This window comes from Carcharhinus amblyrhynchos, chromosome 3 (genome assembly GCF_965287045.1).
Source record: "Carcharhinus amblyrhynchos chromosome 3, sCarAmb.v2.hapA, whole genome shotgun sequence".
In the NCBI taxonomy this organism is placed as follows: Eukaryota; Metazoa; Chordata; class Chondrichthyes; order Carcharhiniformes; family Carcharhinidae; genus Carcharhinus; species Carcharhinus amblyrhynchos.
The window spans coordinates 121668980-121685030 of NC_137326.1; the positions used below are offsets into that span (position 1 = coordinate 121668980).

The 16051-nt window shown below is 41.8% G+C and overlaps 1 protein-coding gene across 5 annotated transcripts in view; it reads right to left on the reverse strand.

The window, feature by feature from the left end:
- Positions 1–8356: 8356 nt before the first annotated feature.
- Positions 8357–16051, reverse strand: part of zbtb38 (zinc finger and BTB domain containing 38) — a 54499-nt gene continuing 46804 nt past the window's right edge. For all 5 annotated transcript variants that reach the window (XM_080185909.1, XM_080185908.1, XM_080185911.1 and 2 more), the window contains exon 2: positions 8357–13531. In XM_080185909.1, coding sequence (XP_080042035.1) covers positions 9392–13531 — 4140 coding nt within the window. In that variant the 3' untranslated portion in view covers positions 8357–9391. The remainder of the gene's footprint in view (positions 13532–16051) is intronic.

Below are 16051 nucleotides of genomic sequence, written 5' to 3' on the forward strand. Positions count from 1 at the left end.
ATATGGTCACCTCACTTTGTCAGCAAAGATAAAAGAATTAAAAGGTTGCCACACAGTGGGTTACCCTTACCAGTGGAGCTGATTTAGATTAGTTTCATTAGATAGGTATTGAAGCTTACAGTCCAGGATAAAACACAGAAACTAGAAGCAGGAGTAGGCCATTTGGCCCTTTGAGCCCGCTATGATCATGGATGTTCATCAAATTCAATATCCTGATTTCCGCCCCCCCCCCCGATATCCCTTGATCCCTTTAGCCCAAGAGCTATATCTAATTTCTTCTTGAAATCAGACAACATTTGTGCTCAACTACTTTCTGTGGTAGTGAATTCCACACATTCACCATTCTCTTGGTGAAGAACTTTCTTCTCACCTCAGTTCTGAAAGGTTTACCCCTTATCCTCAAACTATGACTTCTAGTTCTGGACTCCCCACCACCAATCCAATTGCAGAATTACAGTGGATTCCACCCCACCACCAATCACCTACCCAAGTAGAGTCCATCCCCAGTATGCCTTGCCTCTCTGGCCTTGCCCCTTTGGCACAGCTCGGTGCCCCCTTGGCACTGCTCTGTGCCTGGTGGGCAGTATCAGGATACCCTTGGGGGAGGGGGGGCCTCAGTGGCTTCTGTCCCCTCAGTGGGGTGAGGATGCCTGTTCCCCATTAGTTGGGAGTAGTTTTTACCCCTGCTGGTGGGAATCTGTCCTGGAGGTGGAGGGGAGATGCTAGCAGGTCTGGAGAATACTGTCCCTGACTAGCTAATCATATGGAAATTGCTGTTTCCATACGGTAATCAGCTCCGCACCAATTTCTGGCATGGAGCTGATCGTTCTGAAGAAAAAGGGTTTTGGAAAGTCACAATCAGCCAGAAGCCGGTCATTTCCCATTAAAAGTCCCTTGCTGATGTTTCCAGCCTGCTGTGCTACTCGAGCAGCACAGCCAGCAGGGAGAATGCTTGTTGTTGTTTTGTTCAAGTCAAGAAATGTGGGTGGGGAAATGCAGCATGTTCATTATAGAATCCCTACAGTGCAGAAGGAGGCCGTTTTGGCCCATTGAGCCTCCAGCGACAACAATCCCACCAAGGCCCTATCCCCGTATTTACCTTGTTAATCCCCCTGACACGAAGGGACAATTTAGCATGGCCAATCCACCTAACCTGCACATCTGTGAACTATCTATTGCTATGTTAACAAACGTCGTACTAATTGAACCAAGTGAATCTGATCATATCTGCTATTTTTTACGTTCACTTGCTCTGATTCATATCATTCCTTATCTCACTGAGTGTTTTGTCAGTTTGTCTCAGAGATTGAAACAACTATGCAAACACGGGATATCAAGTTCAGAGCATGAAGCGATGCTATTGTTACAACTCTCTGTTATGCCAACATTCAAATAATGTATTGTACAGACAGTTCTAAACATGAGGCATTCAGACTATTTACAGTGACAAGCAGCACTGTATTCACAAGGCTAGTTCAGGCAAGAACCTGAACTTATAACAGAGGCTAGTCAATTAATCAAAATTCTGTCATTTGTTCCAGGTTAATTTGCACATTTCTCTATAAGCGTTGCTGTTTACTCTCCATCTGAGTAAGGTGATCCTACGTAGCTTTGTGCATTTATTCTTGCCTGCCTGCATTGTGTTGTGCATACCTGCACATCAGAGCATACCTCAGTAATTGCTTTGTTTCCTACGTTTTTTTCATTTTCCACAATTCCTTTGGGAACCCGCATCAACTATGGGCCCTGATTGCTGGTATGGAATTGCTTATTAACTCCAGTATCTTGCAGCTGGTAGCTGCAGTATTAGAGTGTTCAGGACTGAAAGAGTTGGCTTGTGGGATGAGGGAACAGTACCGCTCACAAGTTGATGCCTGAGAGTCACATGACCAGGAGTCAAGGAGGGAAAGGTTCATGGCTTAGACAGAGTAATAGCTAGTCTCGTCTATCTATAGTTATGTTCATTCAATGAACATTTATTGTTCAGACATATCCCTGACCAGGACTTTACGGCCTCTCCCAGCCAGCGGGATAGAGTGCTCCCACTGACGTAAACAGCAATTTAAATGGCCCACTACATCCTCCAGACACAGCCTGGCTGGGCCTTGAAACCCCTGACCAAATGTCTGCAACTATTCCTTAGTCTGTTAAAACCAACATACAACATGGCAGCAACAGCAAAGGCCTCCAAAATTCAACTTTAAAAACTTCTATGTTCTATTTTGCAAGTCTGAGCTGAAAAAGCAGCAAAACTGAAGACTTCTGTAAGATGGTGAAAAATCTCTCAAGGAGCACTGCAGAAGACATGGAGGCTGAAAGGCAGAGAAGAAATCAACTGCTGTGCTTACTAAGGGCAATGATGTGGAGATGCTGCCATTGCCCTGGGGTAAGCACAGTGAGAAGCCACACAACACCAGGTTAGAGTCCAACAGGTTTATTTGGTAGTACAAGCTTTCAGAGTGTTGCCCCTTCAGGTGAGTACTCACCTGAAGAAGGAGGAATGTTCCGAAAGCAACTCAGAACAAGTGGTGGAATGTTGCGACAGCAATTTAGAATGTTGCAACAGTGGGTTCGAACGCTGCGACAGTGTTTTCGGAACACTGTGCTACCAGATAAACCTGTTGGACTTTAACCTGGAGTTGTGTGGCTTCTTGCTGTACTAAGGGCTACACCATAAAACATAGGAACAGAATTAGACCATCGAGACTGTGCCACCATTCAATCATGGCTGATATTTTTCTCATCCCCATTCTCCTATTTTTTCCCCATAACCCCGCTCCCCTTATTAATCAAGAACCTACTTATCTCTGTCTTAAAGACGCCTAGCCTCTCAGCTTTTTGCGGCAAAGAGTTCCACAGATTCATCACTCACTGGCTGAAGAGATTCCTTCTCATCTCTGTTTTGAAAGATCGTTCCTTAGATTGTGCCCTCTAGTTCTAGTTTTTCCTACTAGTGGAAACATCCTCTCCATATCCACTCTATTCAGGCCTCGCAATATCCTGTAAGTTTCAATAAGAATCCCCCCTCATCCTTCTAAACTCCAACGAGTACAGACCCAGAGTCCTCAACCGTTCCTTATACGACAAGTTCTTCGCTCCAGGGATCATTCTTGTAAACCGCCTCTGGCCTTTTTCCAAGGCCAGCACATCCTTCCTTAGATATGGGGCCCAAAATGGCTCACAATTGCACATGGAATTGTGAAAAATCCCAATCCAGCAGGAGGGTCAAAGAACCTGGTGACAATCGAGGAAAGATGAGCAAACCCTGAAAAAGACTTAAAAACTTCAATGTTTATGGTGCAGCAAACAGGTATCCTGGCGAGAAATTCAATTTTAGTGAGTGTGAATCAATACACCCTGTAACCAGGTCCAAGGTTAGCACCATTAGAGCTGGCGACCGTGTGGCAACAATTGAAAAGTGAACAGGCCATAATAACTTTGTTCAGTGATTAATTGGAAATACTGTTAAATTTGAGAATGACAACCAAAAAGGGGCCAACAATATCAATGGCTATCAGAGAAAAAGCCTGATCAGTGCGGAACACTCCACAACTGCAACAGAAGTTTAAAAATTTCAAGTGAGTTTCCCAAGATCTTAAAACAACTTTGGATTCTAAATTCATCTTATCAAACTGATTTGTCTGGAAGGATCAGATCAGACAGAATTAGACACTATGGAGAAAGAAACTTTTTAGATTCAGAATTGCATCAGATTGAACAATAAGTCAGAAGCTGAATGAATCAATACATTGTTGCACTGTATCGGAGCAATTGCTGATGATGTGATAACAAGACAAGACATTAATGACACATTAGAGAAATTCATAACGGTCTTAAAAACTTCTGATAATTATTTTAACCCATGGACTAACAAGGTATTAGAAAGAGCCAAGTTTATCAAGAGAGTCCAGAAACCTGGTGAACTCATTGAAACCTTTATCAATAACTGGTGTTGACTGGCTGAATGTTAAAAATAAAGCGATCTTAATTCAGGCTTGATACAAACCTGCATCATCATTATAACTGATGACACCCTTTCTGACCTACTGCAATCCAAAGAAAACTTAACTTTGGAGAAGGCGATAGTTTGACAGTCAGAGTCCATTGGCAAAATAGAGTTATACTAAGAGGGAAGGGCAAGCCATAGTTCCAACAACCCATAGTGAAGTTCTAGCATATTCAACAAAAGAATGTCAAAGGCACTTTGATGTTAAAAAAGACATTATGGAACAAAAGGTCAAGATGCCAGGAAACCAGACCAGTACTGTGGCACCAAAACGCTTGAATGGCACTAGAAGCATCCTGCAAATACTGGAGAATGCTTTCATTGTAAAAGATTGGGGCACTTTGGAAAAACCACAGGAGTATCTTCACACATTAAGCCATCAAAGGAATAAAACAGTCTCATTGAAAAGAGGAACAACAAGAGGCTCAAGAGTTGGTGCAGGAAGGAAGGTTTAGATTTCAGGATCGCTGGGACCATTTCTGGGGAAAGGTGGGACATGTATAAACAGGATGGTCTGCACCTGAACCACATCGGGACCAACATCCAAAGCAAGTGAGAATGAGGTCAGCTATGTTGAGTGTCAAGAGAGTAAGGCAAGGCTGGATGGTCTTTACTTTAATGCTAGACTTATAATAGGCAAGACTGAGTTAAGGTGGATTGACACATGGATATCTCAGAAACATAGTCGAGGGAGGGACAGGACTAGCAACTCTACATTTTGGGATATAGGATCTTTAGGCGAGACAGAGGAGGGGGTAAAACAAGAGGTGGTGTAGCACTATTTAGCAAGGGGTCAGTTGCTGCAACAAGAGGAGATGATTGGAAGAGTCTTCAAAAGAGGCTTTGTGGGTAGAACTTAGGAACATAAAGGGGTCAGCCACATTACCTGGAGTGTATTTATAGGCTCCCAAAGAGTCATTGAGAAATAGAGGAGCAGATATGTAGACAGATCACTGAGGTGTGTAAATAATAATCAGGTAATTATACTAGTGGATTTCAACTTCCCCAACGTAAATTGGGATAGTCACAGTGTAAAGGATTTAGAGGGATTGATTTCTTGAAATATATTTAGGGGAGTTTTTTGTATCAATATGTATAAGTCCCAACAGGGGATGGTGCACTGCTGGATCTGGTTCTGGTTCTGGGGAACAAGGCTGAACAAATGTTCAATGTGGCTGGGGGGTGGGGGGGGAGCATTTTGGCAATAGCAACCACAACATGATACAGTTCAAGTTTGTTATGGACAAGGAGAAAGATGACCTGCAAAGGATAGCTTTGGATTGAGGAAAGGCAGATTTTATTAAAATAAGGCAGGATCTGGCGAAAAGTTACTGGGAACAGTTCCCTGCGAGAGTAGTGGAGCAGTGCGAGGCATTCTAAAAAGAATTGTGGAGAGTACGGGTCCAACATATTCCCTATAGAGGGACATATGAGAGCAATAGTTTTAGGGAACCCTGGATGTCTAGGACAATTCAGGACCAGACAAGGAAGAAGAGAAAGGCTTTTAGCAAGTCCAAAGAGAGCAAAGAATGTTCCCAATGGTGGGGGAGTCCAGAACCAGGGGTCATAGTTTGAGGATAAGGGCTAAATCTTTTCAAACTGAGGAGCAATTTCTTTACCCACAGGGTGGTGAATGTGCAGCATTCACAACCACAGAAAGTAGTTGAGTCCAAAACTGATTTCAAGAAGAAATTAGATATAGCTCTAAAGGGATCAAGGTGGGGCGAAATCAGAATATTGAATTTGATGATCAGCCATGATCAAAATGAATGACAGAGCAGGTTCGAAGGGCCAGTTGGTCTCCTCCTGCTTCTAGTTTCCATGTTAATTCAATTGTAGCACGAGAGGAATATAGCAATTAGAAGAGCTGAAAGGGAGCATGAGAACAAGATTAGAGAATCCTAAGATATTTTATAAATACATTAAGGGGAAGAGGTTAATCAGGGAAAGAGTAGGGGCCATTAGAGACCAAGGAGGCAATGTGTGTGAAGCTGCAGAGCATTGGAAGGGTATTAAATGAATCTATCCCAATCAGTCTTCACTCAGGAAAAGGAGAACATAGGCACAGAATTCAAGCAAAGGGACTGTAAGGAACTGACAATTTGACATAGGACATGAGGTGGTATTGGAGGTTTTGACAGGCTTAAAAGTGGACAAATACTCAGGCCTGGTGATTTGCATCCCAGGTTGCTACGCCACCTCTTGTTTTACCCCCTCCTCTGTCTCACCTAAAGATCCTATGTACCAAAAGGTAGAGTTGCTAGTCCTGCCCTTCCTTTGACTATGTTTCTGTGATATCCATGTATCAATCCACCTAAACTCAGTCTTACCTATTATAAGTCTAGCATTAAAGACCAACCAGCCTTGCCTTACTCTCTTGACACTCAACATAGCTGAACTAATTCTCACTTGCTTTGGATCTTGGTCCTGATGTGGTTCAGGTGCAGACCATTCTGTTTGTACGTGACCCACCTTTCCCCAGAAATGGTCCCAGTGATCCGGAAATCTAAAACTTCCCTCCTGCACTAACTCTTGAGCCTCTTGTTGTTCCTCTTTTCGAATGAGACTGTTTAATTCCTTTGCTGGCTTAATGTGTGAAGATACTCTTGTGGTCTTTCCAAAGTGCCCCAATCTTTTACAATGAAAGCATTCTCCAGTATTTGCAGGATGCTGCTTGTGCAATTCAGGCATTTTGGTGCCACAGCGCTGGTCTGAGCTTTTGTTCCATAAGGTCTTTTTTTTACACCAGAGTGCCTTTGACATTCTTTTGTTGAATATGCTGGAACTTCAATATGGGTTGTTGGAACTAGGTTGCTGTGGCAGGTTGGGGGAGATAGGAATTTTCAGGGGCTCTGACACAAATTTTTAATTCCTCGGTCACAGGGAAATGCCAGGGGACAGGAGAGTGGCTAATGTGGTTCCACTTTTCAAGAAGGACAATAGAGACGAAGCAGGAAGTTAAAAATCAGCGAGTCTTCTATCAGTGATAGAATTTTCTTCAATAGTTTCCCTAAGGGAGAGAATATATTGCCATTTATATAGTTGATTAATATAGTTACTTGGTTGCATTTTAAAATGAAAACAATGATCAAACCTAAGTAAATGTTACATTTATTACAAAACTCACAACTGAAGGTTGTAGTAATTTTAGAATGCTGAAAAAGGTAGAATTTTACTTTTGAGAGATTAAACCATGTGATGTGTTACAAATGACTAACTTGCATTACAACAAATATGTTTCAGTGCAGAGTTAAATTGCAGCGCACTTTTTAAAATGCTTTAAATTGAACAAAGTAAATAACAGTCAAGTAAGCATTTGGTATAAGCATTTCCTAAATGAGTTCTGTTTTGAGCCCCCATAAAATTTAATGATTGATAGGATGAGGGTAAATTTAGTAAATTACTTTTCATTGATGTGTATATAAGTCCTGAAAAACTAAAGATGCAGAATGAATCTTTATCTCAATCTCTGTAACTTCCTATAGTTTTTCCAATAAGTTTCCAATAACTATGTCCCTCCAATCCTGGTCTGTTTTACAACAAACTCCTTTGTCCCATCATTGGTTGCCATGCCTTAGTTTACCAAGGCCTCCAAGCTCTGAAAATCCCAATCCTCCCTTTTGAAACAGGGTTTTGGTCATCTGTCTGAATGTGTCTCTTTTTTGGCTCAGGTATTGCTCGTGAAGCAAGGTGACACAGTGGTTAGCACTGCTGCATCAGAGCGCCAGGGACCCACGTTCAATTCCTGGCTTGGGTCACTGTCTGTGTGGAGTCTGCACATTCCCCCAGTGTTTGTGTGGGTTTCTTCCGGGTGTTCCGGTTTCCTCCCACAGTCTGAGAGATGTACTAGTTAGATGGCGTTGGCCATGCTAAATTCTCCCTCAGCGCACCCCAATAGGTGCCAGAGTTTAGCGATTAGGAGATTTTCACAATAACTTCATTGTAGTGTTAATGCAATGTCTACTTGTGACACTAATAAATAAACTGAAATAATTAAAGGCAGCTGTATAAGTGCAAACTGAAAAAAAAATACATTTTAAAAAATGGATAGAACAGAAATATTTCCAACATAAATTGCACACTCTTCTACCTTGAATAGAGATGCTGGAAATTCATCAAAATAATTCAAGCATATCAATATTAAAAAGGATTACATTGTGTAGGAACAGCTGTCGTGAAAATGGAGACATCACTACACGTCATGAAGATTTATCTGCTGCCATTACAGCTCATCTAGATAGTGCAATGTATTGAAGATAAAGCACGGAAAATGAATCAGAATGTCACGCATTTTTCAACAAAACAAAACTAAAAATATATGTTGTTCAATTTGCTTTATTACATCAAATTAATTCCATCATCAATGTCATCTACATTAACACAAAAAGTACCTTTGCCCTTCCACACCACCCTCCCCCCTCAAAAAAAAGTAACCCTTGGTTTGACAAATTGCTTTACACTTTGTTACATGAAACATTAATCCAACAACAGTCACAAGTTTATAGGATGGAATTTCAAGTTATTGCCAATATATACATCAGGAAAACTCCTTAAATGTTTCATACACACTTTTCTGGAAAAAAAACAAAATTAAAGCATGTTATACTCTGGCAAGAGCAAACTGACATAACAGTTTTTCTTTACTCAAATGATCAAGATGCCATTACGTACCATTTTGAAGGAGACAGAAAAAAAGTGGTTTAACTAAACTGGTTCTTAAAAAGAAGAAATTTTTGACAGGCCTTTACTTGCGGGCACAGTGTACATCACGTATCTACATTTGTATCTTACCGTAATGAAAGGGACAGATATATATACACACGTAAATATACATATATGTATCTGTACACATACAAGACTTCTACGAGTCATCATTTTTTTGCAATACAGTCCAGTATTTTAGAAGTCAGAAATCTTGGACAGTTGTTGCTTTACATTAAAACTATTTGCTCTTTATTCATTTGAAAATAAGTTTAATTTGGTTTCCAAATTTGCTTAAACTAATACTGCATGAACTCGCTTCTCTGCATTGGAAACTTGCATAAATTGCAATAATAAAGAAATTAGTTGCCTGCATTCTTTTGTTTGAAAATAACCATGTTTAAAGCAAAGGACTAAATTTTAGGAGCTATCTGGGAGATTAGCACTTTAGGAGAAAATGTGATATCTATTTCTTTCCAGAAAAAAACTAGAAAACAATGGAACTTGTCTCCTTTCCCAGTCTCCCTTGAGAATTTGACCTTTAATACCTTTGTCATCACTTGTTGCACATTTAAAAAATAAAACAAAATAATGTGCTTTTAATTTAAACATTTTGGATTTCAAGTAATGTCACACTCCATTCTGTAGCACAAGAAATGACTAACTCCTCAGGATTGAACCTCTTCACATTGCTTTGTAGACCATTCCTTCCCCTTGATAAATCATTTTAGAAGAATGTTGATAGAAAGCAAGTGTGCTATCATCTCTGTTGCTATTCTCACACTGATAAGAAACACTTGTGCAAAGAGGCAGATTAATGTCTAGGTTTTGCTGGTGAACCTGCCAAATGTTCTCACTATTCCGTGGTAGTGTTCTCTGAAAAAGATCTGGACCTATATTTTGAGCACTTGACCATGGGGACTTTGCACTCTTGGTCTTCTGTAATACGGTTGGCAAATCAGGTTGACTGCAATCAGGACTGAACTCTGTGTCGAGTGTACAACGAATCTGTTCAATGTTACCTGAAGTGATTGACAATTTCGGTTTGTACTCTGCCTCTGCTCCATTGTTAAGCTTGGGTTCTGTTACAGTTGAGCAAGTCATCACATTTGTATGGAGATCACTTTGGTAGTTCAACAATCCTTCTGCATCCTCACAAACAGAACGCTTTAAGTGTTTTCTTTGGTGCATTCCAAGTGCAGCTGCTGTTTTGCATACCTTAGAACACTGAGAACAAGCGTGTTCCTTTCCTTCCTGCACAGCCCGCTTTCTTTCCAAGTGTCTCTGCTCATGGTTCTTCTTAGTCGTCAAATAGAGGAAACGCTGGGGGCAGAAGTGACAGCGGTACCGCTTCTCCCCAGTGTGGATCCTTTCATGCTTTTTCAGGGTCTCGCTCAAAGTGAAGGCCTTGTTGCAGTGGAGGCACACAAACTCTTTAACACCCAAATGAATGCGTTCATGCTTGTGGAGGTTTCCTTGAACTGAAAACCGTCGCCCGCAGGTTTTGCAGGAGAAAGGTTGCTCACCAGTGTGACATCTTATGTGCATCTTCAAGGTAGAAGAGTTTGGAAATAATTTTGTGCAGATGCTACATGAGTAAGGAGGTTTTGTAGAGGAATGGCATTTTAGTTGTCCTTCCATCTCCTCTTCAGGATATTCTATTTTATCACCAAGTGCACAGCTAAATCCTGGAGATGCATCATTAATCTCTTTGCTTATAACAATTCCTTCTGGGGCGTCAAAATCCTTTGAATCCGCGTGGTTAACAACCTTGCGTCCACCTTTTTTCTTCCATCTCGATTTCCTTAATTTATGAAAAGCTTTGGCTCTCTTTTTTGGTTTATATGTATAGTAAGGCCGCCAAAGTTTATCATTTGAATCATGATCACTCATTTCATCACACGTTTCAATGCCTCCAGCAGGATCTGCAATACTGCCAGTTGGATCTGTGTGACTAGGTGACTTGCTAATTTGTTCATTTTCTTCCACCTTAGAATCCTGGACCATCTTTTCTTCATTTAGAATCATCCATTTAGGCTTTCTACCTTTTTTACGTACCTGTTTGGATCCAGTCACCTGTCTTTGCACAACTGCTTTATCCCCAATCTTCACTGTGATTTGGCAAAGAGGAGCTATCTGACTGTTGGTGGAGCTTCCAGGGAAGGCAGGCTTTGCGATGTAGGTTTCTGTGCGGCTACCTTCAGAAAAGGTACTTGAACGATTCTTTTGTGTAGTCCCCGTGACTTGTCCACTTCCCTTTGTCGTTTCTGCTGACTTCTTATGGGCACCTTTACCCAACAACTTCGCACAATCTTTAGAAATACTTTTCCTTGGATTTGTCTCTGAAGAATCTTTGCTCTGATGGGTCTGTGGAAGTGGCTGAGAAGCGTCAGTACTAGACGATGTGCCAGTGCTGTAAGTGATAACAGAAGAAAATGCGTTCCCATGCTTTATGACAGATGAAACCCTATTGCTGTGCATTATAACAGAGGGGACAGAGTGCCCATAATTAATAACAGAAAGACCTGTATTTTGCACATTAGTGGCCAAGCCTTGTTGCCCATTATCAGCACCACTTTTATCATTATAGGTTCCATTTTTTGTTGAAGTGCAAGAAAGCAAGGGATCGTGAAGATGACAGGATGTGTTGTCTTCACATTCAGCTGAGAGGCATGTTTCTCTTGCACCTCCTTCAGCCAACGCATCCTGAGCTGTGATGAAGGGCACTGATGCACAATGGGAAGACTGCTGTGAAGGAATAGTTTCTGAAGAAAACAACTTGTCCTGCAAACACTCTGAAGTGGATGATGGGTTACTGATGGAAAAGTTATTGATGTCAAGAGAACTGACATTTTCATCAGCTGAAGAAACTCCAACGACTTGACTGTTGTTCTGATTGTCTGGGCAAGATCGAGTGTAAGTTTTATAAGGTCTTTTTTGTTGCTTCATAGGTAGAAGCCTATAGAGTTTAAATGGATACATCTTAGCCCTGTATCCTCCACTTGCTGCTTTCTTGTTTGTGGGAAGACCTGGGTCAATGCCATGAAAAGATTTCTGATGGGTTTTCAAAGTATAGTAGGTCATGAAGGTCTCTAAACAGAAGATGCACTGATATCGTCTCTCTCCGGTGTGCCATATCTCATGTTTAGTGCGATATTCAGCTAATGCAAATACCTTATTGCAGTAATGACAGGGATAAGTTCTCCGCCAAGAATGAACATTGGCGTGTCTCTTTAAACTGGACAAAGTTACATAGGAACGCTTGCAAACACTGCAAAAATACAAAATGTGTCCCTCAACAACTTTTACAAAGTGTTCTGGTTCTGGTGAGCTGCTGCCTCTCCTGGATCGCACCAAATTCACTGGGCGCTTGGTGGAATTTTCTAGACCCAAAGCGTGGGAAATTGAATTTGGATCTTCCTCACTGCTGGCAACTTCATTGTCACTGGAAACATTCTCCACTTGCTCATCAGTTGATTCACGATCAGACAAAGCTGTTCCTGGGCCTCTGCAAATGTGCTCATGAGTCTGCAGCCTCTTCAGGTGAACAAATGGTTTGCCACAATGCCTACAAGATAGGGGCTTTTCCAAAAGTGTTGTGTGGATCTGGGAATGAACATTCAATGATACTCGAGTGCTAAAGGATCGTGGGCAATATTTACAGGTATAGGGGGTTTGGCGTGACACCACTGGCACAGTTTCAGACCAAACAGATATTGGTTTGCTCACAGGAGGAGAACCTTTCTCTGCATCAACACCATCACTTACAGTTTCCTCAGTATTCACATTAGGCCCATTTAACGGGCTGGTAACTGGCACAAAATTTACTGGGCTATTATCATTTGCAGTTTGTAGTGCATTCAAGTTAAATCGTAGAACGTTAAAGCCAGTTGAGCTGGCAATATTCAGTGGCTGGGGGGCTTTGCAGATTTGGTCTTTTAACTGCATCTCCTGTATAGCTCCAGAATTAGAAGTATTGCTATTAAGGTTACATAAAGGCTTTTCATTTTCTTCTATAGGTTCCTGTACTTGAAGTCCATAAGAAGGATCAATGTTTTCCTGATCTTTTCTATTAGAAGATACAGCATAGGAATGTTCATCAAAAGTATGAGCAGGTGTCTGTTGTACACCATTTGCATCCTGGGCAACACATACCATGGACAGTTTATCAGCTTCTATTGCTTTTCTGTTGACATTAGTTGTTAAGTCAACTGGAAAATACATGTCAGTGCCAGCCTGCATGTCAAAAATCGAAAATGCGTTTGTGATCCGGGGTCCATTTACAAAATGGAAATCTTCACTGCCTTTGTCACTCACAGAATTGCAGACCTCTGCTTTGAGGTTCTGAAGACTTGTTGGCAAGGAGACGGAGGAAACAGGAGAAACTGACTGAGAGGAATTCGGTGAACAGCTGTACAGAGCATCTAAAGATCCAACATGTTGCTGAGGCATGGGCATCAGATTTTCCAAAAATGATATCCCTAATCTTTTTCCAGCATCAACAAGTTCGTTAACTCTCTCGGACCCTTTGACAACCACCTTGGCACTGTAGATGAAATGCAGTATTTCTGCAAACACATCTGCCTTGAAGTCAGGCAGTTCCAGGATATGGCCAACCAACCATAGTTCCTGGCTCGAAAAGAGGTTCTTAAAGTAAACACTGGATGCTGCCAAGACATTTTTGTGGGCTTTAAACTTGGCATCTTCGACAACAATGGTAACATCACAGAAAACACCTTTGGTGCGTTGTTCATTTAAGCAACAAAGGACAGTCTGGCTGTGGGAATTGTCCATCATATCTGTACTTGAAGGCATGATAATCATCTGGAAAGAAAATAAATGAATTTAAGTCAGCGCTCGGAATTGATCAGTTCTGACTAAACATACAAGGATCTTATGTCTCTATAGCTATACATTAAAAATGTATGTAAACACACTGCAGCTTATCCTAAATTGTATTATTGATGCTGAGAAGATGCTGTTGTTACAAGAAACAAAATGTTCTGGGAAAAAAAAACTTTAGTAAACTCTTAGTAAACTTCTGAACATTGTTCAGAATGTCTAAAAAAACTTAAGTGGATATTCCAGCGTTGCCCACCCCAGTCCACAGTAAGGAGTCTCACAACACCAGGTTAAAGTCCAACAGATTTATTTGGAATTATGAGCCTTCAAAGCACTGCTTCTTTATCAGGTGAGGAGGAAGGAGCAGTGCTCCGAAAGCTCATGATTTCAAATAAACCCGTTGGACTTTAACCTGGTGTTGTGAGACTTCTTACTGTAAAAAAAAACTAAAGTTGACTCTTGAACATTGTACAGAATGTCTAAAAAAAACTTTAGTAAAGTTGATCTTTTTCACATTGTCCAGAGTGTCTAAAAGGTCACATCCAGAGGCCCCTGGCTAATGAAAGAACTCTGCTAACATTTCAGAGATCTTCCTGCCCGTTGGAAGGGAGCGTCGCCAAAAAGCCCTGGGGGATGTTTTTGGTGGCATTGTCGCTGCTCGCCCCAGGGGTTCAGTGACCACAGGTGCCAGTGAATTAGGGAGATGGGGTGCGGTGTGGGGAGTATCCTGTTGGAGTGGGGGGGGGACTTTCTCAGTGACGGGCCGAGCCGGGGGGGGTGATATGTGCCACCTCAGCCTGTGGCCTTGCCAAGCGCCTCTGTCTGAAGGACCGGGTCAGGCCGGGCCTCCCCTTGGCTGCTGCTCTGTGCTCACCTCCCTCAGCAGCAGCAGGGCCCGGGTCAGGCTGCTGGGTGGCGTCCAGGCCACGGGCTGACTCTCTCGCGATGGACCTCCCACCCAGGACACAGGGCCTGCGACAGGGCCAGAAGATTGGACATGCTGCAAGGCAGCCCAGGCATCCATTACCTACCATGTTGGTAAGTGACTCCACACTTTGTCCCCCTCCATTACATTCCTAAACATTTTCTTAATTCCTAAATATTTTAAACAATGTTTTGAGGTAAACTTGGGCATGGCAGCACTGCAATGTTTTCATTGGGTGGATGGGAGGGGTGTGCTACTGGCAAGGCTGGCATTGGTTGCCTGTGCCTGAAGGAGAGCTATCCTTGGTGTCCAGGCCAATACCTGTCCCTCAACCAACATTACAAAATAATCTGGACTTTATCACATTGTTAACCACCAGTGTTGGTGGATTATGGTGATGCCAGCATAGCCAAAACAGAAGGTGGCAGTGAATTGGCCTTTGCCACCCCATTTACCTCTTTTACAGTTTTAGAGTTTATTAGTGTCAGAAGTAGGTTTACATTAACACTGCAATGAAGTTACTATGAAATCTCCTATTCGCCACACTCTGGCGCCTGTTCGGGTACACTGAGGGAAAATTTAGCATGGCCAATGCATCTAACCAGCATGTCTTTCAGACTGTGGGAGGGAACCGGAGCACCCGGAGGAAATCCTCGCAGACACGGGGAGAACATGCAGACTCTACACGGACCCGAGGCTGGAATTGAACCAGGGTCCCCGACACTGAGGCAGCAGTGCTAGCCCCTCTGCCATCCCAATCAATAGAACTGAGTACAGTACAAGGGCATTTAACAAACGGTCAATGTGATAAAACCTACGTTGTATCATCACCCATATACAATTTCACCCCAAAAGCTGTTAATATAAACACTTTTGAGAGTCCAGTGTGAACGTGGTTTTTCATTAATATTTCGTTCGATAGAAGTGTTACCGAGAATAAGTGGTGAAACAAAGTCTTCACTGGTACAGGGAGAGAGTTGGAAGCCATTATGTGAACCACAGGAATAGTTTTAAAAAATCAACTGAGTTACGATCCCCTGGAGTCTGATAACATTAAAAAAAAGGAAATTCAAACATTCAGCTGATAGCTGAAAGGATCATATGACAAGATTTCATATGCTAAGACTTAGTCTGTTACAGTACATTGACACCTTTAACTGAACGCTTTTTGTAGACAAATCATACTTCAAACTACAGAAGTTTCCACTTTTAAATTTCAACACAACCAAAATAAAAATCAATTTCACAGGTACATTTTACACTGTCATCAATCAGATTTTCCCAAAAATCAGTCCAAAGTGATTCTCAGCTCGAGGTCACGTTATGAACTATGCTGATGTTATCTGCAAGGGCATCTCAACGGGAGACATTGGTTCGTGCTGGCGTATATTATTGTTTTTTGGAATGGTGTGAGGAGTCTCGTGAAACCACCTATGAGAATAAGCATCCCAGCCGTAGTGTACCGATTACTAAATGTTACTTATTAAATGAAAGAAAAGACAAATACACACAACAGGACTATAATTCTATAACAGACATAAACACAGTAGTAATGCACAGTTTTATGTAGAAATTAC